This window comes from Triticum urartu, chromosome 5A (assembly GCF_056163025.1).
Source record: "Triticum urartu cultivar PI428250 chromosome 5A, HENAU_Tu73, whole genome shotgun sequence".
In the NCBI taxonomy this organism is placed as follows: domain Eukaryota; kingdom Viridiplantae; phylum Streptophyta; class Magnoliopsida; order Poales; family Poaceae; genus Triticum; species Triticum urartu.
The window spans coordinates 505,185,964-505,212,016 of NC_141877.1; the positions used below are offsets into that span (position 1 = coordinate 505,185,964).

Genomic DNA, 26,053 nt, shown 5'->3' on the forward strand with positions numbered 1-26,053 from the left:
TCCTATCTGACGATGTTGACATGGGATGGGCCATAGCAAAAATAAAGCACTCGCGATGTCTGTGTTAACTATTAAGGCACTCGTAATTGCTATTGAACCGCTAAAATATGTTTGACCATGTTACAATGCATGAGCAATTAGCTAGAGTCTCTACTATTAAATGGGAGTTTGTAGGTTCACCTCACCACTTCGCTGATTTTTTTCTTCCCACACCCTCATCTCCACTTGGTTTTCTGTAGATTTTTTTGGTAATCTCAACCAATGCCGCACAAAACAAAAACCAACATATAAAGAATAATTTGAACTAAACCGATTCTTTCCTTTTCCTATCATACTCACTCCCTTAACACAAAAAAATATCAAATAATTTATGGAAAGTGTCATCTGCGTTGGACGTAAGGATCACGTTAATTCTGAAGAATATCATTCTTTTTCGGTTTAGACTATAGCATGCGTACTGTGGTTAAATACCTCAATAGAGGATCGGCTTAATTTAGGAAAATTATCATTTATGTGTGTAAAATGTCACGGTGAATTACCTTCAATTGCAAGCTGCAATTTTTTTTGCGGACTCTGATAATGAACAGTGCATGTGCTAAAAGGCCACAATTTTCTTTGTGCACTTATCATTTTAACGTATTTCTCATTTTAACGCATTTCATTTTGAAAATTTGCACACATGTACATTATGTCTCAAGGTATATGTGCATTTGTTTTCAGAGTTTTGAAACATAAAAGTATGAATTCTAAATTTTTCAAAATCAAACTCCATGGAGTTGGAGCTCCATTTAGCATCTTTGTGTCATGCCTTTGTGTTCGCGATGAAGAAAACGTATTTATGTTTTTTTTCTTAAAGAGGACAGCGCCCTCAACCAGAAAACAATATTTATGCACCGAGGATTACCAACGTACAACGAAAATATGAAATAACAAGATACAACTGACCATACATGCCACTGTCTAATAAGAATACTATCTCATTGGTGGGATGCACCGGCGGCAATGAACAATCTGCTACATACTATAGGTACAACCATATCAACCACTCCCGTTCACTGATTCCGCCGAATGCTAAAGCGCATAGCATATATCAACCTATGGGAGTGAGGTTAGGAGGGTGTTGCTTGCATGGTGCATTTTCATTGGAAGGTAAGTCAAACAACTTTCTTATGAATAGTTAAGAAACTACTCAAAAGGAAGATATTTTCTGGTGCAGCTTTAGAAGAAAATTAGCTTGAACAACTCTTGTCCTAGAGTGCTTAAACACAATTGTGTTAACCTGTTAAAGCGCAGGTTTTTTGGCACGTGGATATATTAACTCTGTTTTGGATCGTTTTAAGAGAAGAATATATTTAGTGCAAGATATTTGCAGTAGGGATATTTGCTTGTGCATATTTTTGACAAGATATTAGAAAGTATGTGATATGTTCTAAACTTTTATTAAAAGTACACCGAGAGCAGCAACATACTACTTGGTGGCATATATAAGAGTATTGTTTTTGGTGTACTTTTCTTTGCCCCGTCGGAGTCTGTGGTCTAATTACTTGGTTGGGCCAACTTTATAGGACGGATAATAACCTAAATAATTCACTATGTTCTGGATCGTTAGATACCTCATTACTATCGTCCGAATCTCTTGGCTAAAGCGGCACCGGACTGGAAGTGACGCGGCTAAGCACATAAACAAAAACATCGCACTACTGCTACTATCAACCGGTGTCTACTTGCCATCTTAAGCACTCAGGTACGATAATAAACTCCCCACAGGCCACAGAGATGCCGATCATACCAAGAAATACGTAGAAGAGCAATTCAGATTAGCGTCGATGTCGTGGCAGATCCTTTCGTAGCCACAGAAATAAAGCGTGCGCTTTTGCTCCTTTGCTTTTGGATATAGTGGGGACACGCCTTGCATAAGAGTGCAACTTTTCTCCATTGTTTAGGACACGATAGGGTCGCACACCATGTACCACTTGGGGCCATGAGCTTTTAGTAGGACCGGGGATTTTCTGGACTTTGGAACAACGGTTCCAACTCCCATGCGCACAACTATAATAATGATATAGAAAATAATTCTAAATGTCAAAAGAAATATCTCGAGGCCATCAACTATGGACCAGTCACATGATAGATATCCTCAGTCGCACCAAAAGCCTATCACCGTGGACCAACAGAGCAACATGATATCTCCAGAGGACAGTACGTTTAGAGCAAGATATCTTCAAAAGGACGATATTTGTTGTTGCATAACCTTCTGATAAATGTGTGCATAAACAAAGAATCATGTCCTAAATTACTATTGAAAAGAACGATGAGAGAAACAACATATTGTTGCTTTTGGTGCACTTCTTTCACGTCCTTCTAAATCTGATGTCTAATTGCTTGGCGCAACTTTACATGATAGATAACACACACAAAAAATCAGTGTGTCCTGGATCGTTTGAGAATTCGTTACTATCATCCGTATCTCTCAGCTAATCAATCTACAATCAACATCGGATACAAGATACAAACAGAGTGCACATAAACAAAACATGAATTTAATGCTGCTACTGTCAATCGCTGTCTACTTTACCGTGTGCACGCATTGTCTGCTTGTCATCTTAAGCACTTGATTACGATAATTAACTCCCCATAGGGATTACAAGATATATATAAAAATATGTAAAGAGCAACCCACATTAGCGTCAGGCAAAGTGCCATGTAGGATATCATGGCTGATCCTTTGGTAACCACAGAACCAAAGTGCACACTTTTGCTCTTTTTGTTTTGGATACTGTGGGGACGCGCACCATGTACACACACTCTCTCTCTCCCACTCATCGTACAACAGATAAGAGCGAACTTTTGCTTCAATGTTGATGGCATAGTAGGGACACACACCACGTACGCTCATCACTAGTGCCATTAGCACTCATAGACATTAGCGCTCACTACGACCGGTATTTCTGTACTTCGGAGCAGCGATTCCAAAGTCTCGCGCACACGAAGAAAAACTAAGCATCAACATCGAAAAGAAAAACCTAAGGTCACCCACTTTGGACCAGTCTCGTGACAACATATCCTCAATCGCATCATAAAACTATCACTATGGACCATAATGCATCAATAAAGGCATCATGATACTTAAAAAAGAGTACAAACCATACACCACGAGAACAATGGAAATCTGAAAACAAGTGCTTAATAGTCTAATCATTTGGACAAAGGAAACAAGTTTCATTCCCTTGCAAATTATCCTGCATGGCCACACTCCCTTCAAAACGTGGCTTCTGGTACATATTACCCCTCTTAGTTGTTTGAATGGAAAGAAAGTGCACATATCAGTTTTTCGAGAAAAAGTTACCTTTGTCAAGCCGTCCCAAAAAATGGAAGTAGAGCTTTTTATCTTCAAAATAATGTTGACATTTATACGGGGTTAAAAAGCCTTTTCATTCCTTTTTGACATGAAAAAAGAATATTCGTCAAAAGCTACCCAAATATTGATTTACTCAATTGTAGAGGAATGTAGACAATTGAGTAAATCGGCATTTCTGACATTTAGATCTTGAATTCCTAATCCTCTTGGTATGTGGGGAGGATAGGGAAATAAATTCTTGATCAAATTTCAAAAATACCGGCATTTCCTATGTACATGGAGTATTTCAATCTATCTCTTTCATGAGAAAAAAAGGAAGTGTGCTTAGAGCATCTACAACCCGATTTGGCAAATCCGGCCCCTCAAACGCCCGCGGACGCGTCCGAGCGCGTCCGTGGGCACTGACCGGGCATGCCTCAAATTGGACACATTGCATCCACTTTCATATTTCATCCCTTAAATCCATACAAAGTATGCAAAAAAAATCATACGTACTACATCTACGTACTACCGTAGCTACTCTTCGATGAAAGAGATGTCCACGACGACGGTGCCGGACGCCGGCTGGACGGGCGGGTAGGAGGGCTCCGGCTCATTCTCCTCCTGCTCGACCTAATCCATGTAGGTGAGCATCTCCTCCTCGTCCGCGGCCTCTTGTGGCTCCATCTCCTACCGGCGACGCGTCTTGCCTCCGCAGCCGACTCCAACCGGGGGGAATCGAGAATGGCCTGCTGCTCCGCCTGCAGATTCCTGTCGCCAGCGTCCCCCACATCCTCCTCCTCCAGCTCATGCCCCTCCTCCTCAAAGTCCTCATCCTCCTCGTCGTCGTCGTCCTCCTCCACCTCCTCCTCCAACTCCTCTTTCGGATCCACTTCATCTGGAGGTAGCCCTGCGGCGATCCGGGCTTCGCGCCTAGCCTGGATCTTCTCAAGGAGCTCGAGCCGGCGCTCCGGCGTCAGAAATGGCTCGCTCCTCACCCGGTGGCATGGGGGCATGGCTACTAGGCGAACGGGTGGAGTGAAAAGTGGCGGCGGCGATGGACAGGAGGAGGAAAATATGGATGCATGGTAGGGTTTTGATGTCGCCGATCAACTTAAATAGCCGGGCAATGCACTACGCGGCCCGTCGGAGCTGCGCCACGCAGTGCCACCGGTCCGACGGAGGAGACGAGTTTCGGACCACCGGGTTTGACGGTATTTTCGGCCGGGACCCCTTCGTCAGTCCGACGTGGCTGGCGTGCTCGGCCGCGCCCGGCGCCCTCATATCCGCCCATATTTAGGCTGGATATGGGGGTGCCGGTCAGCCTGGGGGTTTGAGGCACATTTAAGACGTTCATCGGGGTCAAAAAAATATGATCGGTCAGTGACTGGGCGGCCCGCCTGTACATATGAGGCGGGTTTGAGAGGTCCAGCTATAGATGTTCTTACGCTTTTGCTTCTTTTTAAGAGGGCCCTCTTGCGGTAGGGATAGGTACAACGTAATGCGCATATTTATGCGCTTTTGACAAAGAGTGGGGACAGGCACCCCGTACGTCCACACTCGTGCCACTAACGGTCGTAGGCGTGAGCTTTCACTAACAGATGCACTTTGCCCAAACTCAGCTGCCTAGCAGCAGATCAGGGTGCAACTTGGCTGGGTCGCGCCCTTTTACAAAGTACACTCGCAGCAGAACAATGGTGGGCACCTCGACCGCGCCCTCCTATATATACCCCATGAACAGAGCAGAGAACGACAGACAGAGACAGATAACACAGCCACCAAAGCATCGACCGATCGGCGTGCCGGGTGAACTGTGAGTTGATCGAGCTGGGTGGACATTTCTGGAATTACATAACTTCATCAACCATGGGTCGTCCCGATTCCGAGGCGCCGACGTCGAGCATCGCCGCGGGGCTGGCTGCCGCCCTCGGAGGCGGGGGAGAAGCGCCGGCGCCGGCGGGGGCAGACTCGGCTTTCGAAACCAACGTGGTGATCATCCTGGCCGCGGTCTTCTTCGCGCTGCTCTTCGCCATCGGGCTCCACTCGCTGGCACGGTGCGCGCTCCGGTACGTGGGGCGTGGGGCTGCCGCCGCTGTTGCTGCCGGCGAGGGCAGGGCGTCGGCGCGGGTGGCCTGCAGCGGCAGCGGCATCAAGAGACGCGTCCTCAGGGGCCTCCCCGTGGAGGTGTACGGCTGCGGGGAGGACATCGACGACGTGTGCGCGATATGCCTGAGCGAGTTCGTGGACGGCGAGAAGGTGCGCGTGCTGCCGCTCTGCGGGCACGGCTTCCACGTCCGCTGCGTCGACGCCTGGCTGGTGTCCCACGGCTCCTGTCCCACGTGCCGGCGGCCGGTGCTCGAGGGCGCGCCCGCGAAGAGTGAGACGGACACGGTGATCACCGTGGTCATCGCGTGAGTTCATCACGCAACGAGGCATGCCATTGCTGCCGGCACGGCACAGCCCTGCATGCGCAAGCTCCTGCGGAATTTTCAGGCGCTGATTAATAGTGGAGTGTATAAATGATTGAAATGTTCAATTGCTCGTGTAAATATTCAACGGGGCAAAGCGCTTTCCTGACATCCTATGAGTAAACAATTTTGCTGAATTACCTTGCTCCAGTTTTCAATTCTCCGCCACCGTTGATAAGTAGGGTGGCCCGTGACGCCGAGTCGTCGAGGGATGGAGGACGACTAACTGCACCGTTCAACCGACCACTTTGATGCTACCCTCTCCGTTTCACAATGTGCGGCATATCGATTTTCTAAAGAAGTTAAATTTACAAACTTTAATCAAGTTTATAGAGAAATTATTTATATCTATAATATCAAATATATATAATTGAAAGTATGTCTTGTGATATCTAGTGATATGCATTTACTATTCTATAGATGTATATATTTTTTCTTTACAAACTCGATCAAAATTCACGATATTTGACTTAAAAAAATTTATACACACTACATGATGGAACGGAGGGAGTAGTACTCCCAGCTTAAGACCGGGAACCCTTCACAAAAGTACCTTCTGTTGACATCACAGAGACGGTGATGCGCGGTATGGTCGCGGTCGTAAAGTTGGTCCTCTTCTTTTCTGTTAACTTCATGGACGCCCAATTTTGAATGGAATCGGTATTCTCCTCGAGTACTTTTTATATAAGTTTTGATTTCTACCAAAAAACACACACACACACACATATATATATATATAAGTAATAAAATAAACAAGGAATATCATGTTTAAACGAGCGTAATAATTAGTGTAAAAACAACTCATCAACAACACCTTCAAGAAGGAATCGGCGCTGGCACGCTAATGCTAGTTGGTCAAATAACAAGTTAGACCAACGACTATCACCCTCAAAACGGAATATCAAACCAACACCTTCCACAAGATAACATCTTACAGATGTCGACACTACCTGATCATGTCGGAATGATACATCATAGTTTCCACTCCAAGAGAATACAATTGATATGTCTGCCTCCATAGTTGGCGTCCACCTAGCTCTCTGTCGTCCCTACCCACACAAAACAAGCATGCCATAGAAGAAAATGCATGAAGGGAAGACGATCTCATCACTTCGGATTACTATTGTGCGCCATAACCATGCCTAGCAGCCCCCTCCCCTCCCCTGCACCAAGTGCACCACTTGGATGACATTTCCTTCTACCGCCTGCAAACGAGCCAGAATTGGCCTCCGCGGCGTTAGCTAGTCAAGATGAGGGAGAGGAGTGTTGTGCCTCACACAAGCTCCCCACAAGACGAAGCCAACATTCAATGCATCGTGCCAAATCTGCATGATCTTGCAAGCCTCGCCCTCACTGTGTTGCACTAGCCCACACCCGTTGCTGCATCGGTTCAGCACATATGAGTGTCAGATCCACACGCCACAGACACCATGGCATCGAGATAACCGCCGCTGGTGCTAGGGTTCTCCCTCAGAAGCCACCGGTTGGTGTCTCTGTCCACCGCCAGAGGTTAAAGTGCTAGCTAGACTGTCTACAAATACACCCCACTAATACGCGCAATATAGTCGTCGCCATCCCACACAAGGCAAGGCGTGGCTGAAAAGATGGATAAGGCAAGACTGCCAAGCCGGACTATTGACGCTCCCGACATTTATGGGTAGCACGCAGTCGCGCCACTGCTAGTTGCCGCTAGGCAAGGCTAAGATGAACACCCGCATGCACAACACGGGAGATTCACACAAGACGGCACCCTGAATCGTGAGAAGACAAGTCTCTCCATCGCCAGCCGCTCGGTGCCATAGCCCGTTGATGTTTATTGGCTGTGGCGAGGCGTGGGAGGTCGTGAAAATATTTTTCAGGTGTATCTTTATGCGAAGATAAGTCAAACAGCTCACTTGAAGTCGATTAAAAATAAATAAGTACTCCCTACGTCCACTATAGAAATTTTGACAGATTATGGAGTATAGTAAAAAATGCATTGGAAAGGTGCAAGTCGCCATCTCTTTCCTCTTTAATTACCCCACCCCAATGAGTTAAGTGCATGTAGAAAGTGAGGAGACCATATGTTGAATGTTATGGGTCTTGAGGACAAATTTTAAATGTCAAACATACACTTATTCGTGGACGGAGGGAGTATTCTAGTAAGATAATTGTGTTTTCTTTTCGTCATGCTCTAAACACAAGGTGGAGGGCATTACATATTTCACATACATGGGCTTACTATGCCTTTTTCTTTTTGCGAATGATTTTCTTTTTGTGAATGGGGCTTACTATGCCTTCATAGGATTTGTTTTGCCTTTGTCTTTTTTTTTCAATCTGATCATGCCTTTTTCTTTGTGATGAAGAGAACATATTTATGCGTGGAGAAATTACCAAGCTCCAGCAAAAATAACACGATACTGCCGACTATACTTGACACTGTCTAATAAGAATAATATCTCGCCGATGTTGTACAGTGGCAACGCACAATCTACCACATACATATAGGTAGAGCCATATCCACAGCCTCCATTCACTTTTTTTTGATGAAAAACAGCATTGTGCTGATTTCATTCATTAAGATAGGATGAGACACCCCAAGGGATACAGATCAATGTTCAGGACGGATGGCAGCCAGAAAGGGGAAGGAAAAGCTATATAAATGTACACTAGAAAAAGAAAGAAAGAAAGAAATTATCTCGCGCCTGTCCATTGTGCTCCTTTGAATCCAACGATTCTCCATGAATTCAGCTCATTGATAATGTTCTCAGCGACCTTCAGGAAGTGGTTTACCTTGTTGTTGAATATGCGGCTGTTTCTTTCTTTCCAAACCTGCCAGGACACCGCCATTAGAAGTGATGATAGGTCATTTTTCCTGCCTGTACCATCCAAAGCCTTTAACCACCAGTCCAATATAGAGCCAGTATGAGCAATAGGTAAGAGGTTGAATGGAAAATTATATATTGCCGGGCAATAGCCCTATATTCCAGCCGTGAAAGGGCAGCTAGATACAAGGTGCAGACCATCCTCCCACCCTAAGTGGCATAATTGACAGATCGGGTTGTGAGGCCAACCTCGCTTCGCAAGGTTATCCGCAGTCAAACATTTGCCCTGTACAAAGAGTCAACTGAAGAATCTTATTCTTGGTGGAACCTTGATATGCCAAAGGATCTCAGGAAGAGGAGAATCAATCTTGCCCCAGAATTGACATAGGTAAGCTGACTTAGCATTATATCTTCCATCCGCTGACCATTTCCAAATGAACTCATCCTCCAGGTTGGACAAAGTGACCACACTGGATCTGTGCTAGAAGTCAATGTATTCGCGCAACACCTCGGTGCACGGGTTGCGCTTGAGAAGAGTGGCCCATTTTCTATCGGTGAGTCCTTCAGCCAACGATATTCTTCTGTTCTTGCTATGCTTGAAAAGGTTAGGAAACGAAACAGCTGGAATCTCACCGTTGAGCCAGTGATTTGCTTGATGACCCATTTTGGTTGATGAACAACCAGAAGCATGAAAATTGGCATTGCCAAAAGTACAAACCTCACGAGTACCATTCTTCCAGTGGAGGAGATCCACCTAGCCTTCCAACCAGCAATCTTCTTAATTACAGCCTCCATTCACTGAGTACCATTCTTCCAGTGGAGGAGATCCACCTAGCCTTCCAACCAGCAATCTTCTTAATTACAGCCTCCATTCACTGATGCCATAAATGTTAAACTAAAAGCTTATGTGTTGGCCAACGGGGGGTGCTGCTTGCTTCTTGCATTTTTTTTTTTGAAACAAGGCAAAAGACTTGCCATTTCATTGTTTAAGAAAGAGGTTCAAACATAGCGCGTGAACTGGAAAAGTAAAAGATCACTCTCGCGGTATTAAATTACACAAATATCTAGGTTGCATCGTTAAGACTAATATTTGCTATTTTGCTTAACGGAAGATATTTGCTGATCCAGCTTTAGGACAAGGTTAGTTTAAACGACTCTAGATCTGAAGCGTTAAAAGCAGATATGTTAAACTGTTAAAGAGCAGATCCCATTGGGCACGGGGAGCTATTAACCCTGTCCTGAATCATTTTAAATAGAACAACACGTATAGTAAGATATTTTCTGGTGCATATATTAATTTATTTTTGGAGAAAAAGTTAATATACTTATGACAAGAAAGATATTAGCGAGTCGTACGTGCATAGCAGAACAACTCTGTTCAAAATCTCGCCATTAAAAAGTACTACGCTGAGAGCAACATACTGCTATTCTGTTGGGCACAGCTTTACGGGACAGATAGCCTAAACAAGTCACTCTAGTACGGATCATTTAGACAACTCATATCTCCCGCCTAACGTTCAACCTTGCATATCCAAGATACCAAGAAAGTGCACATATCCAAAGAGAGCACTCACCATCGATCAGCGCCCGCTTTAGCGTGAGCATTGTCATGTTAAGCACTCAAGTACGATAATAAACTTCCCACAGGGACGATGCCATGTAGGATATCGTGGCAGATTGTTTCCTAGCCATGGAATGCTCTTTTGTTTCGGATAGTGTGGGGACATGCACGACGTACATTCACACGTTCCCGTTCTAGCAGATAAGAGCGCGCATTTTTTTTTGTCCCATATTGTTTGCAATGCGGTAGGGACTTGCACCACCTACACACACCACTCGTGCCACTAGTGCTCACAAGTCATGACCATGAGCTTTCACTACAAGATCAGATATGATTCTCTAGACTTTGGAGTTGCAATTGCATTGTTCCATGCACAGAGTTGTAATGTTACTGAAAATAACAAGTAAGTTGTCGAATGCCATATTTTATTACCGAACTCTCTATATAATTCAAGATTACATAAAATCCAGATCTCGTTTATTAATGTAACTTATTATTACTAATATTTTATTGAAAATTACCAATTCTACAGATGAAATTTTGGGAAGACTTTAAGCATTGTGGATATTGTTATATTATTGTGTTCCATATAATTCTGCATTCTAAAAAAGAACCATATTCACTTCAATCGTATTATATGTGCACACATTAAAATATTTGTTTCCTAGAAAATTTATAGCCAAAATTGTGTATGAGATGCATCACAAAAATTAGATTGGCATCATACTTTTTATAGTTTCTAAATGTTCATATTCATAAAGGAATTAACAGGTAAAGTTGCTTTGTGGGGACAATATATTCAAAATCTAAAGCGTTGAATATTTTGAACATGGGAGTATTTCTCCAATGAAAAAATATTGGTTTGGAGCAATTAATTATTTTTCTACTTAAAAGTACTCTTCATAGATATATTTGTGTTGTAATCTTTTGTGTTACCTTAGAAGTTTCCATTATTTACACTGAAATGAATTATTGGGATCGGCTTTGCCATATCTCCACGGTGTTTGTAGTTTCACTTCTTTTTTTTTGCGGGGATGGTGTTTGTAATTTCACATTTGTATGTAAGATGATATCTGCTAATATCTAATATAAATGGGATATTTATTTGTTTAATAGTTCTTTTGTCTCACTGCATATTTTTTCTCAAACTTCTAGAACTGAGTGTACACAACACATTCAGGCTGGAAAAGCTCACGTCTTAATTAGACCTATTTCCTTCCTTTATCTATGGAATATAACCATCATATATCTTCATTAGGCTGTCATATAGAAGTATTTCATGTTTTCTTCCATCCTCCTTGATATTTCCTACATCTAGTTTCCATCTGGTATATATATTTATTTTGAAGATGGACCTCATCTAGTTTCATACGACTATTTTTTTGAATGTATAGTTTCATATGACTTCAGTTCTGAGAAGGATGTCTTCAAACATATCTCATACACAAAAGGCAGCTTCCAACATATATCTATTTTGTAATTGTTTATTCTATACTAGAGACTGCATACCTCCTTTTTTCGCAAAATTTCCATATCACCACAATGTTTGTAGTTTTATATGTGTATTCAAAATGTCACTTTCCTAATTCTACAAAATTATTGTCTCTGACATTTATTTTCTTTGGATGTATATTTGTACTCGAACTTCTATACGTAAAAGTCCACATAGTCTTGCATTTATTTGAGACATATATATGGCTTCTGTTATAGTGGGCCGCTCTTTTACTAATGGTGTACAACGGTTAGGCCTTCATGACTTTACGTACACATGTCACAACCAAAGATCGTCGTAACACAATATATCATGACCTGCAAGATTTTCATGTTGCGCACTACGCTGCCTGAGACTCCAAGACAAGTCGTCATTGTCTTGGCATCCCCTTGGCCAACCTCGGCGTCTGCGTCATGCTCCTCGGCTATATCAGCTGACCAACTTCCCTTAGACATCACGCTTGTGGCTTCCATCGCCAAGGCCAAGCACTCCAAGGTGAATCCGATGGGCCCTCACCGCTCCTGCATGCTTCCCAATGGTGAAATAGCCGATCTCTCGTCCCTCAAGCATGCGCAGCTGCTGGCCACGGAAAAGCATCTTGAACTTTCAGGTAAATACTATTCCCAATTACTCCATCCTTAGTGAGTTCTCTGATGATAAATTTCTTAAGGTTTTGGATGATTGTGGGGTTTCCATCGATAGTGGGATTCCGCTCGATAGCTCTGATCTTTCACGTTTCCATTTCCTTTCTTTGCTTCGTTCCCGTGAGCTGGCGTAGGCAGTCTTAGCAGAGGCTGATGCTCATGCGCCTGCAACTAGTATTCGGTGATTGGGGCCCCCGACATAAATGTTCTGTAGCCCACAAAGGATAGCGGTGTGGCTGGGGCCGCACACTCATACTCTCCTGGTCATATGGCTAAACCAGTGAGCTTCTGTGGCCCATGTTTTCAAACATCCGTGGCTTAGATCACGTGGGTAGAAGAACACAACTTAAAGAATATATGAGCCACGATAGTTTGGACGTAGTGGCATTGTAAGAAACCACCAAGGCAGATTTTAGCGCAAGAGACTTACTTTCGATTGATCCTTTAGAACGATATGACTGATGCTAGGTTGCGCCCGGTGGCCACTCCTCTAGTTTGTTGATGGGTTTTAATCGGGAGTGTTGTGAGGTGGTTTCATGGGACGAAGGGATTTTCTTCCTTGGTGTCGTTATTAGACATTGGTTTACGGTCCCACTGACCACATGCGATCTATTGATTTCTTGAAGGTAATCAAGACCAAAGTTGTTCTGGCTAGTGTATCCTGTCGGCAATCATGGTTGGTCGCGATTTTAACTTGATCTAATAAGAATAACTCGAACATCGATTGGCCAAGGGTCAACATGTTTAATAATTTGATTGTCGTGATGGGGAAGTGACCAGATTGGGTGCTACATTTAAGTGGACTAACAAGCAATCAGCTCATGTTCATAGCGTTTTGGACATAGTTTGTTTCTTCGGAGTGTGAAGTGCTCTTCCCTTTGTGCCTATTGATCGTGGAAATGCCCATTGGCTCTGAACTTGTTCCCTCGTGCTCTCCTCAGTAGAGGAGTGCATCAAGAGGAGCACCAGGTTCAATTTTGAGACTCTGTGGTTTGAGTGGTGGGCTTCAAGTCGCTGATAATGGTTGTTGGGTGCAAGCACTTCCATTAACCATTAACTCGTGTGGTCCTATGTTGGTACAGATTGTGGTGGTGGCTAATAGCATCTTCAGCCGCGCCCTCAATAGGCTCTTCCCAGGCGTTTTTGCCACGCCGGCGCCGAAAAAATGGCCCAGTCGCGTCTCCAGAAACCCGTTTTTCGTCGGCTCGGGCTGAAACTGGTGCCGGCGGACCCAGGCCGAACCCGGCTTCCTGGGGCGCCTGGGGCGCCGGCACAAGCGAAAAGGGCGTGTGGGTCCGCCCTGTCGGCAAGGCGGGCGCCTCTTCCCATCGTTTCTTCCCGCGTTTTCCCCACTTCCCTCTCGTACTCTTCCTTCCTCCCGCCAATCTCCCTCCCGCTCGCCTCCCTCCCAGCCGGCCGCCATGCCACCGAAAAAGTACGTCGCCCCCCGCGCGGCGGCAACCGCGACCGCCTCCGTCGCCCAGCCGAAGCAGAGGAAGCCGAGGGCGCCGCCGATCAAGCCACCGGGCATGTCAAACGCCGAGTGGAGGGTGGAAGTTCAGCGGCGGGAGGCTGTCACCGCCGACCGGCGGAACAGGGCCATCGCCAAGAAGGCCCGCGACAATGCGTCGCGCGCGGCTGCGGCTGCCTCGGCGGACCAAACCGAGGCCGAGGTGACTCGCGCGGGGATGATGAATCCACTCGGAAGCCACGCCCAGTACGCGCCCTGGGGCCAGCAAGGCGTCGGCTCTCCGCAGCCATGGGGATCGCCCTCGCCGGGCTACGCCGACGGGGACGCGCACGGTGGGTTCAACCCAAACGTCACCTTCCCCCACGGATACCCAACCCAGCGCACGCCCTCTCCCGCCTTCGCCGGCGTGCAGTACCCTCCATACAACTACTCGCCGCCCGCCTACGCTTCCTCCCCGACGCCCCCGCTACGCCGTGGCTCGCTGCCCTTCTCACACCTCGGCGACACCGACGAGACCGAGGCCGACATGGACGACATCATCGCGGCAGGTTCAGCCGCGGCCGCCACGTCTCCCGGGTGCGTCACCTGGACGAGGTGGTGGATCTCAGTGGCGGCATGGACGGCGAGCTCGGCTACGTCTACGACGAGGAGGAGCAGGAGGAGGAGGACGATGAGGAGGAGGAAGAGGAGGAGGAGCCGACGCCTGCGACGGCGAAGGGGCGCAAGAAGAAGAAGAAGCGCGCGGCCAGGACAGGCGAGCCGCACATCAAGTGGGCGTCCAAGGAGGAGGAATGCCTCGCCGAAGTATGGAAAGTCGTCTGCCTCGACCCGACGACCGGCACGAACCAGAGCATCGACACATACTGGGACCGCATCAAGACCGAGTTCGACGAGCGCAAGCTCGTCGACCCCTACTTCAAAGGCGTCTACATGCAGCGCGGCTCCAAGACGATGGCGAACCATTGGGGGCGTATCCAGGGGCGTGCAACAAATGGCATGGGGTCGTCGAGGAGGTCGCGGCTCGCCCGAAGAGCGGCGCCAGCGTCGAGGATCAGGTATGCCAAGCCGGCCTCCCGCCTCTCTTCGCCGTGTACGTGCGCCAACTGTTTGTTCCTCCGCGCAGTTGCTGCGCATGTTCGCCCTGTACCGGCAGAGCAACAGCGACGCCGAATTCAAGTACCTCCACGTCTACAAGCGCATTGACAAGTGCGAGAAGTGGGCAGAAGTCTGGCGCACCCTCGACAAGGCCAAGGAGACCTACAAGCCGGACGCGCCGACTTCTGGCGCATCGGAAGGGTGGCCGGACGGCAACAAAGTTGCCAAGAAGGGGAAATACGCCGATGCGGACACCGCTCGAGTGCAGGAGTCCATCGACCACTGCCTCGCCGACGCGCAGGCCCGGGCCGTCCTTCGTGAAGAGAAGACCGAGGCGCGGTGGTCGGCGTTGATGTCGAGCAGCGCCGTCAAGCTCGACCTGCTCCGGACGAACGTCGCCACGAAGAAGTGAAACACCGACCTGACTTTTCTGCTGGGCGGGGCGGACATGCTCCAGAGCACCGACGAGGCGGTCAAGGTGTGGTACTTGGCGGAGCGCGGCCTCATCCTGAACCAGCTTCCCTCGACAAGGCCCCCGACGCACACGCCGACGCCGACGCACACGCCGCCGCCGCCGCGAAGCCCGCGTGACGACGCCTCCACGACGCACAGCACCACCGAAGCCGCGCCGACACCGCCCAGCGCAGAGGCTGCCCCGATACCGCCAAGCCCGCGCACGCCAACTCCGCCGACGCCTGGGGCAGAGCCGGCCGAGTGATGCGCACGGGAACTTCTGCCGCTCTATTTTTTGTACGCCGAACTATGGCTTGCGATCGCCCGACTTGTGGCGTCTTTTGTGAGCGGGAATGACCAAGTTTGAATTTTTCGCATCCTAGGGGCGTGACTGGGAGCTAGATCGCCCCTAGAGGCCGAACTAGCGCCGATTCGCCCCCAGACCGCCCTTTTTAGCGCCCTGGGGGGCCGAACGGCTAGAGATGCTCTAAGTTGCATCTATTCATTCGTGGCCGGGGAAAAGGCAATTATCAAGAGTGCTGACAAGGTGCTGCACGAACAACTAGTTGTTGAGCTTGCTCCGCTTCCCGCACATGTTGATTAACACATGTTCTCTTAGAAGCTGAATGGGAGCACATATATGCCACTGAGAACAAGGTTCTTTCTATTCTTCGCGTGGAGGAAGGGTATTGGCGCCGTAGGGACGAAGTCAAGTGGATTACTAAAGGGGATGTGAACACGTTTTATTTTCATGCTTGTGCGAATGGTCTTAGATTCAAATATTCCATCCTACATATGAAATTGGAGCAGGGGCTCATTTTCGTCAGGAGGACATCAAGAAACACATATGAATTCTACATTGGATTGATGGGCTCTGATGCACCTAAGTTGGTCGTGTCGCACTCTGATTTGTGGGGTCACTCACAACATGTCTCATCAGAGGAAAATGGCGAGCTTATGCTCTCCTTCCCGCATCAAGAAATTTACGCAACTCTTCTCTCCATGAGCATGATACGACTCTGGGCCCTGATGGATGGACTGTTGTTTTTTCCGTAGGTTATGGGATATATTGAAGGGTCCCCTTTATGACATCTATAATGGCTTCACGTTAGGAATGGTAGATATCTCTAAACTAAACTTAGGTGTGCACTCGTTAACTTCGAAAGTCAAGGGGCAGGCAACATTTATAGAATTTGCCCGATAGCGCTTGATAAGTCTCCAACGTATCTATTTTTTTTATCATTTCATGCTATTATATTATCAATATTGGATGCCTTATATGCATTTTTGTGCTATTTTATATAATTTTTGGGGGCTAACCTATTAATCCAGTGCTAGTGTCAGTTCCTATTTTTGGCTTTTTAGAAAAAATCAATACCAAATGAAGTCCAAACATGATGAACTTTATAGTGATTTTTTCTGGACCAGAAGGGACCCTAGAAGGTTAGAGAGGACGCTAGAATTAAGAGCTACGAGAGAGCCATGAGCTCACAGGGCGCGCCCCAGGGGGTAGCCGCGCCCCTGAGCTTGTGGGCCCCACGCAACTCTTTTTGATCTAATTACACCTCTATAAATTCACATATATTCCCAAACCAATAGAGGGTCACCCGAAACACTTTTTCCGCTGTTGCAAGCTTCTGTTCTTCCGTGATCCCATCCGGAGGCCTTTTCTGGTACTCTGCCAGAGGGGAATCGATCAGGGAGGGCTTCTACATCATCCTTGTAGCCTTTCGATGATGCGTGAGTAGTTCACCGCAGACCTACGAGTCCATAGCTAGTAGCTAGATGGCTTCTTTTCTCTCTTTGATCTTCAATACAAGGTTCTCCAAGTGTGCTACTAAACACTTTGCTGCAGACATTTAGTTCTCCAGGTGTGGTTGAATTGACAACTCAGCTGATAATACTCATAAATATTCTTTGGCTCTCCTTGTGTTGAATCAATAAATTTTGGTGAAATACTACCCTCGAATAACGTCGCGACCCCCTATACTTGTGGGTTATCAGTCACCCAACTTCCGTTTTATAATTGAGATTTTGGTTCTGATATTTATCGTGTAATAGATCCCGCCAAATGTCATTATACCTTAACATTGCATGTGGGTGTGAAGTGGCAGCAACTAGTTCACCACCACGGCATGGCCAGCGTCCTAGCGGCCATGGTGATGGTTGTTGGTGGGCATACATGCCATCTATCTACTAATGCCACTCTGTCATAGCGTGGTGAACTGGCTGGCATGAAGATCCGTTGCCAAGATGGTGTTTGGAACACACTTCATGTCCGTGGTGAAAACCTTTGTTTTAGCCTTTGCTGGTCGGACTGAGCATCAACGAACTTGTGTCCTTATCTTGTTGAAGATATTGTCTACATGACGACGGTGAGATGAGGGTGCTTATCTCTTCTCGAAGGCATTGTTGTGGAAGAAGTCGACATAGTTGTAGGTGTTACATTCATATCATGTAATGGTTCTATTGTAATTGTTTTTCCTATGTACTCATTTTATTAATGACTTTAGCTTTGCTAACTTGCATCAAATTTAATAAAAATGTTTGTGTGCATCAATTCATGCAGAGGTCGGGGTTCCAACCTTCTTTTTGACAAAGCTTAAAAACATGTATTGAGTAACACAAATATTTTCGACATATAGATAATGAAATTCCAGTCCTCTTGGTCTTTGGGGCAACAAATGATCCATATCTCATTACGCGCTTATCTGCATGGTATATTTCTAGTTACCTCTCCCCTGAATAAAAGAGAATATGAGCATACGCTTTTACTTTTTTTAATTGGCAGTAGGGACAGGTAAAACATAACACAATACCTATACTTATGCCGCTTTTTCAGACGCAACCACGTACAAGTACCTACATAATATACATGCCTACATATGATTTATGAATTGGACCTAGTTTGATGTCACTCTATGTTATGAATATCGCATAAGTGAACTCATCTACACAACACCCATTATATGTATCCATGCCTACTCTTTCCATAATGTTACTCTTGTAATCTTTTACTTTACTACAATACCATTAGTACAACTATTTCACTGCTACTGTCATCATATCACTTTGCTACTAATAAATTGTGCCAAGTAAATTATCTATCCAGGTGTGGTTGAATTGAAAAATCAACGGCTAAGGCTTATAAATATTTTTTGACTCTCCTTGTGTCAAATCAATAAATTTGGGTTGAAATATTTCGCCCCAAAACTGTTGACATCCCCTACGCTTGCGGGTCATCATACTTGTCTCGCATTAACATGAGTGTTCCATGTTGCACTTTTACGCATGAGAAAGTCACCATTCACATTTGTATGCATTGGAGAGTTATACTTGGTGAACCTATGAACTCCAGTCCATTTTCCACCATAATAATCACCTTTCAACAACATTTAAACGTTGTTTTATTTCCACTTTTATTTTATTCCGGAAGTACCGAAAATATATATCACACATTATCTTGCAATAGGCTTGTTCAACTAAAAGAAGGGCAGGGATTGAAATCCTTGTTACGATTATTGGGGGCACAAGAAGATTTTATTTATGTTACAGGACATCGAACTAACACAAGCACTTGTATCTCCAATGATTCGTACCTTGGTTTCTCACTTAGGTAAGACATCCACCGCTTGTTTAGAATCTCCCATATGGAGGAGCCAAACAATCGCACCTTTAACAAAGGTCAAGGATTTTATGATTTCTTGCATTCATTACTTATTAGTGCTAGTTTCAAAGTGTTTCTTTTGAAAATTTCAGGATTATCCAGTTTAAACAATGGTGGAATGAGTGCAAAAATATCACTCATCAGCCATCTTCTAGGAAAATGCTGATATGAAGGAGTAAATCCCCACTAGATAGGATGGAAATTCTTCTCAGGGGCTGCCCCTTCCACCAGATCCGGTGAAGAAGGTGTAATAGGACACAAAATTTGCCGGCAGCCGCCACCATCAGTGGACCATAGCACCAGCCACCTCCTTCGTGCACATCCGGTGCCGTGCTGCCGTTGCAACAAGGAGAACTTCCTAAGATCGTTGTCCCGATGCAGAAATGACCCACCGTCCCTTCCCTCGAGACTGCACAACTTAGCCGACGATTGCCTCCGGAGGCTGCAAGGAGGGAGAGTGATAAAGTGGGGGAGGGGCGAGGGAGGAGGGATTCAGGCTGTAAGATTGGACTCGGTGGCGGCGCTAGGGCTCGATTCACATATGAAATTTTTCTCTACTATATACATATAGGTAGACTCATATCCTCCATTCAATGAAGCCACCAAATGCTAAAATGCAAAGCGTATATGTTGCCCAATGGGCGGTGTTGCTTTCTAGTTACACCTTTACTGGAAAGATAAGTCAAACAAATCTCTTATGTCGTTAAGAAACTAGTATAATATTCTCAAAGGAAGATATTTGCTGGTCCAACTTTTGAACAAAACTTGAAAAACTCTAGATTTGAAGCTCTTAAAAGCAAGTATGTTAAACTGTTAAAGAGCATATCGCTATTTGGCAAGGAAAGGTATTAACTCTATTTTGGATCATATTTAAAGAAACATTATGCTTAGAGCAAGATATTTGTTGGAGCATATATTGATTTATTTTAAGAGGAAAAGTGCATGTATTTATGGGAAGGAAGATATTAGTGAGTGATACATGCATAACAGAGTAACTATATTCTAAATCACTATCAAAAAGTAAATTGAGAGCAACATACTGCTATCCTGTTGGGCACAACTTTACGGGAAGATATCTTAAACAATTCACTTTCTCGCAGATCATTTGGAAAACTCATTACTATCCTAAGAATCTCTCGGCTAACCAAATGCAATTAACCCTGGATATCCAAGATACCAAGAAAACCAACCACCTATCAATGTCGGCATTAGCGCGTGCATTGTCAGCTTAAGCACTCATGTTTGGTAATAAACTCCCCACAGGGAAGTTGCCATGCAGGATGTCGTGGCAGATTCTTTTCTAGCCACAGAAACAAAGCGCACGGTTTTGCTCTTTTTAATTTGGAGACAGTGGGGACATGGACAACGTAAATTCACACTCTTCTGTTGTAGCAGATAAGAGCGCACTTCTTTGCTCCATTGTTTACAATGCAGTAGGGACACACACACTACTCGAGCCACTAGGGCTCACAACCATGAGATTTCACTGCCAGATGAGATTCTCTAGACTTTGGAGTTGTGATTGCAAGGTCCCATGCGCACAGTTGTAGTATTATTAAAAATAACTAGTTGAGTGGCCCGTGAATGTCCATTTATTGTCTGTCATATTTTGTTACTAAACTCCTTCTATAGTTGAAATTACATAAATTATGGAATCCATTTATCGTTTTAGCTTATTATTACAAATATTTTATTGAAATTTAACAAATCTATGGATTAAATAATTTTCCATAGTTTAGCCCTATCAATCCTTGGAAAGACAGCATCATGGATGTTATTATATTATTGTGTTTCCTTATAGTCTTCGTTCTAAAAAAAGTACCATATTTATGTCACCAGAAAATTTATAGTAAAAAAAGTGTGTCACATACATCATGAAAAAGAATTGGCGTCGTACTTTTTATAATTTATATATGTACAGAATTATAAACGAAATAGCAGGTTAAATTTATTTTTGGAGGGAATTTATACAAAATTTATAGCGTCAAATATTTTCAACATGGGACTATTTTCTCTCATGAAAAATTATTGCCTTGGAGTAACTACTTGCTCTTCTATTTAAAGAACATATTATTCATAGATATGTTTGTGTTGTAATCATTTGAGCTGGTTTAATAATTTTCCATTATTTACACTACTATGAATAATAGGGATCGGCTTTTCCATACCATCATGGTGCTTGTAGTTTCACATTTGTATGGAAGATGATACCTAATACAAAAGGACGATATATGTGTCTCATAGTTCTTTTGTCGGACTTCATAGTTTTTCTCAAGCTTCTAAAACTAAATGTACACAACATATTTAGGCCAGAAAAGCTCACATCTTAATAAAATGTATTTCCTTCATTTATCAATGGAATATAACCATCATATATCTTCCTTAAGTTGTTATATAATTAGTGTTGTCTTCCATCACCCTTGATATTTCATACATCTAGTTTCCATTTGGTATATGTTTTAATTTTATACATGGACTTCATCTAGTTTTACATGAGTATTTTATATAGTTTCATATGATATAAATTATGTGAAGGATCTAACATCTTTCGTACATAAAAAGCAGTTTCCAACATATATCTATTTTGTACTCCCCTCTGTCTCATAGTGTGAGACATTTTTTTAAACTACACTACTGTCAAAGAACGTCTTACACTATGGAACGGAGGAAGTAGTTGTTTATTCTATACAAGAGACTACAAAAATCTTTTTTGGTGCAAAATTTCCATATCACCACGGTGTTCATAGTTTTACATTTGTATTCAAAATTGCACTTTCCTAATTTTCCAAACTTTTTTTCTCTAAGATTTGTTTTGTTTCGCTGTATATTTGTACTCGAACTTCTATACATAAAAGTGCCCAAAGTTTTGCAGTTATTTGAGCCATATATATGGCTCTTGTTACTACTATTCATAGATATGTTCGTGTTATAATCATTTGTGCTAGTTTAGAATTGACCATTATTTACATGGAAATGAATAATTGGGATCGGCTTTGCCATATCTTCATGGTGTTTGTAGTTTCACATTTGTATGGATGATGTTACCTAATATAAAAAGGGCTATTTGTGTGTGTTGTTGTTCTTTTGTGTGACTTCATAGTTTTCTCTCAACTGAACTAGATGACCTATTGAATTATTGGCACATAGACCAACTGCAGCTCGAAAGTTAAGTGAATTATTTGAAAGATTTTTTTTCTCCACTGGCTGCTACTGCGTAAAGATGAAATAGGATCACAGAAAACTGACGTCGGATTTTTTGGTGGTTCCGTATTTCTATTGATATCTCCCAAGAACAGAATAGAAAGGATGGGTACAACGTATGCTTCGACTCTTTTTTTTTTGAAAGTGCTTCGACTCTTTTTTAACCGGCAGTAGGGACGGGTACAACGTAATACCTATACATGTGCCACTTTTGACACGGGCGTTGGGACGGGCACCACGTACTACAGCACTACAGCCACAGTCGTGCCACTTGACAGTCGTAGACGTGAGCTTTCACTACCAGATAGATAGGATTCCTGAACTTTACCCAGTGCCTTGTCATCCAACAAAGTACGCCCTCCTATATATACCCCACGAACAGAGCAGAGAACGACAGACAGACAGCAACCAGTTCGAAACAACAGCCATAACTTTCATCTAGCTTGAAACAGAGGTCGGGTGAACTCTGCTCGATCGACATCTCCCGGAGTATATAACTTCATCAACCATGGGTCGTCCTGACTCGGAGGCGCCGGCGTCGAGCGTTGCCTACGGAGGCAGCGGAGGCGCGGCGGCTCCGGCGGGGACGAGGGCAGACTCGTCTTTCGAGACCAACGTGGTGATCATCCTAGCCGTGCTCTTCCTCGGGCTGCTCCTCATAATCGCAGTCAACTCGCTGGCGCGGTGCGCGCTCCGGCGCGTGGGGCGCGTGGCCGCGGCCGCTGCCGGCGAGGGCCGGGCGTCCGCGCGGGTGGCCTGCAGCGGCAGCGGCATCAAGAGGCGCGTCCTCAGGAGCCTCCCCGTGGAGGTGTACGGCTCAGGGGAGGACATCGACGACGTGTGCGCCATATGCCTCAGCGAGTTCGTGGACGGCGAGAAGGTGCGCGTGCTGCCGCAGTGCGCGCACGGCTTCCACGTCCGCTGCGTCGACGCCTGGCTGGTGTCCAACGGCTCCTGTCCCACGTGCCGGCAGCCGGTCATCGAAGGCGCGCCCGCGAAGGCGGCGGAGACGAACACGACCGTCACCGTGGTCATCGTGTGAGACTGTGAGTCCATCGCGCGACCAAGCATGCCATTGCTGCCGGTACAGCACAGTCCCGCATGCGCAAGCTCTTGTGGTTGTGGAAGTTTCCGGCAATGATTGCTGCCGTGCTTGTCAGCCGCAGCTTGCTAGTGGAATGTACAGTGTATATGATCGAAGAGCTCAATTGTTAGTGTAAATATTCGACGGCGCATAATGCTGTACTGACATACTACTATGAGTAAACAGTTTTGGTGAAGTAGGGTTGCCTTTGATTCTCCGTCTGTCATGGGACTAACGACCAGCAAAGCTGCTGTCTTTTTAAACGGAGTTCCATAAATTGAAATAAATGTCTGGGACATGGTGACGCAGTCTCATCTTACCTAGCGACTGTACAAGGAAGCTATCTTAGGATTGCGACTTACTAGGATAAACTTTGAAGTGAAGAACAGAAACCATAAGAAAAGACATGCCTTCTCTTAAGTAAAAAATGATCTCTTAGAAATAATATGTCCCACCCTATATTTAGAGATATATAGTTATCAGAGACAATACTATGAAATAATCAATTGTATATCATTTTTATTGCCTCATCTAGATTATGTGGTGGGTTTAAGATAAGAGTATCTTATCAACTGTTGTACATACCCTTATTTATCATAGCATGGTTCTTATTTTTGGTCGGGGTTTTGGATGACCGGCCGGTTGCTGGATACTCTGACGGACAGCAGAAAATTTGCAATCGTTCAAATTATATTTTATAAATTTGAATTTAAATGTACAGTCGGTGTCAAATAGGATATGTATGCAAATTTAACAGAATAGACTTCTTGGCTCCCCACCATAGACGGCACCATTACACCATCTGAAGCCATCCATCCAGACCACAGGCACACACGGGCCGAGATTCGGCCCAACGACTCCTGGAGGCACCCCTCCGCGCCGCCAACTAGAGCTGAACACAGCCGCCAACTACCGCTGAACGCGGCCGCCATGCAAATCCCCACCAGATCGAACGAGATGTTTTGACATGGGTTGCCCTGGACGAGACTTACCTGCTCCTTCGACGTGTGCGCATCCGAGCTCCCACATACGTGGCTTAATTTGATTGGAACAAAATAAAACTTGGCCTCATCTCCTTAAAATCAGGGGAGAGATGATTAGATTAGAAAGAAAAAAGAAAAAAAACAACCGTAGGATGAAGTGGGAGTACGGATGAAAACATGGGGAAGGAGCAGGCAAGCCGGATCCGGTTGCCCCTGCCACCAGATCTGCTGAACAAGGCGCAACAAGATGCCGGATCTCTCTGGCGGCTGCCGCCATCATCAGTGGACCATAGCACCATCCACATTCTCCATACAGCCGACGTCTTGCCACAGCCACAACAAGGAGCAACTTCCATAGATTGTTGCCTCGACGCAAAAATGTCCCGTCGCCCCCTTCTCTGGTGACCGCACAACTTTGCCGCCGGTGGCCTCCGGAGGTGGCGAGGAGGGAGATGCCCTTAAAGAGCATATTTGGCACGGCAAGGTATCAACACTGTTTCGAATCATATTTAATAGAACAGTACGTTTAGAGCAAGATATTCGCTGGAGCATATATCTATTTATTTTAGAGGAAAAGTGCATACATTTATCCCAAGGTAGATATTAGCAACTGATACATGCATAGCAAAACAACCCTGCTCTAAATCGCTAGTAAAAGGTACGATGAGAGCAATATACTGCTATTCACTTTACGAACGGATATCCTATCCTAAAGAATTCACTTTGTTACAGATCATTTAGAAAACTCATTAGTATCCTCGAAATCTCTCAGCTAATTAAGTTGTGATAACCTTGGATATCCAAGATACCAAGAAACTGCAGATAAACAAAACGAGGCACCAACCACCGATCACTATGCGCATTACCGCGTGCAGTGTCAGCTTAAGCACCCATGTATGATAATAAACTCCCCACAGGGACGATGCCATGTAGGATGTCATGGCAGATTCTTTCCTAGCCACGGAAACAAAGCACACACTTTTGCTCTTTTTGTTTCGGATATGGTGATGACACACACAACATACATTTGCACTTTTGTTGTAGCAGATAAGAGTTTGATTTTTTTACTCCCTTGTTTACAATGTGGTAGGGACACACACCACGTACACGCAACACTCGTGCCACTAGGGCTCACAACCGTGAGCTTGTTGAGATATATTGCCCGCCTTTCTTCATCGATTCAGACTTTTGGATGAGTTGACTGGTCCACGAATTCAATATATGTCACATTTTTTTGTATATTTACTATATGTCACATTTTATTATTGAACTCCTTATATAATGGAGATTGCAAAAAATCCAGATTCATTTATTATTTTAGCTTATTATTACTAATATTTTATTGAAATTTACCAAATCTACATATGAATATATTTTCCATAGTCCAGTCATATCAATTCTATGGAAAGAGAATAAGCATGGTGGACGTTGTTATATTATTCTGTTCCATATATTCTTGCATTCTAAAAAAGTACCATATTTATGTCAATCTATTATATAGTTATATGACTCATAAATTTTTTTAGTCAAAAGTATTTATCACATTCATTATGAAAAGACGATTCATTTCGTACTTTTTATAATTTTTAATACATACATGTTCATAAAAAAATAACAGGTTAAGTTACTCCCACGAAAAAATTTGGCTTGGAGGAACTACTTGTTCTTCTATTTCAAAAGTACTATTCATAGGTATGTTTGTGTTGTAATCACTTGTGGTAGTTTAGAATTTTCCATTATTTACACTGAAATGAATTATTGGGATCGGCTTTCCCATATCTTCATGGTGTTTG

General features: G+C 44.6%; 1 protein-coding gene and 2 pseudogenes across 1 annotated transcript; all 3 read left to right on the forward strand.

The window, feature by feature from the left end:
• Positions 1-5,093: 5,093 nt before the first annotated feature.
• LOC125556431 (RING-H2 finger protein ATL72 pseudogene) lies at positions 5,094-5,997 on the forward strand (annotated as a pseudogene).
• A 7,453-nt stretch (positions 5,998-13,450) lies between these two features.
• LOC147972289 (uncharacterized) lies at positions 13,451-15,284 on the forward strand. Its single transcript, XM_087524288.1, has 2 exons — positions 13,451-14,832; positions 14,939-15,284. The coding sequence occupies exons 1-2, from the start codon at positions 13,472-13,474 to the stop codon at positions 15,282-15,284; spliced, it is 1,707 nt and encodes a 568-aa protein (XP_087380414.1). The 5' UTR covers positions 13,451-13,471.
• A 7,373-nt stretch (positions 15,285-22,657) lies between these two features.
• On the forward strand, positions 22,658-23,455 carry LOC125556432 (RING-H2 finger protein ATL78 pseudogene; annotated as a pseudogene).
• Positions 23,456-26,053: the final 2,598 nt, after the last annotated feature.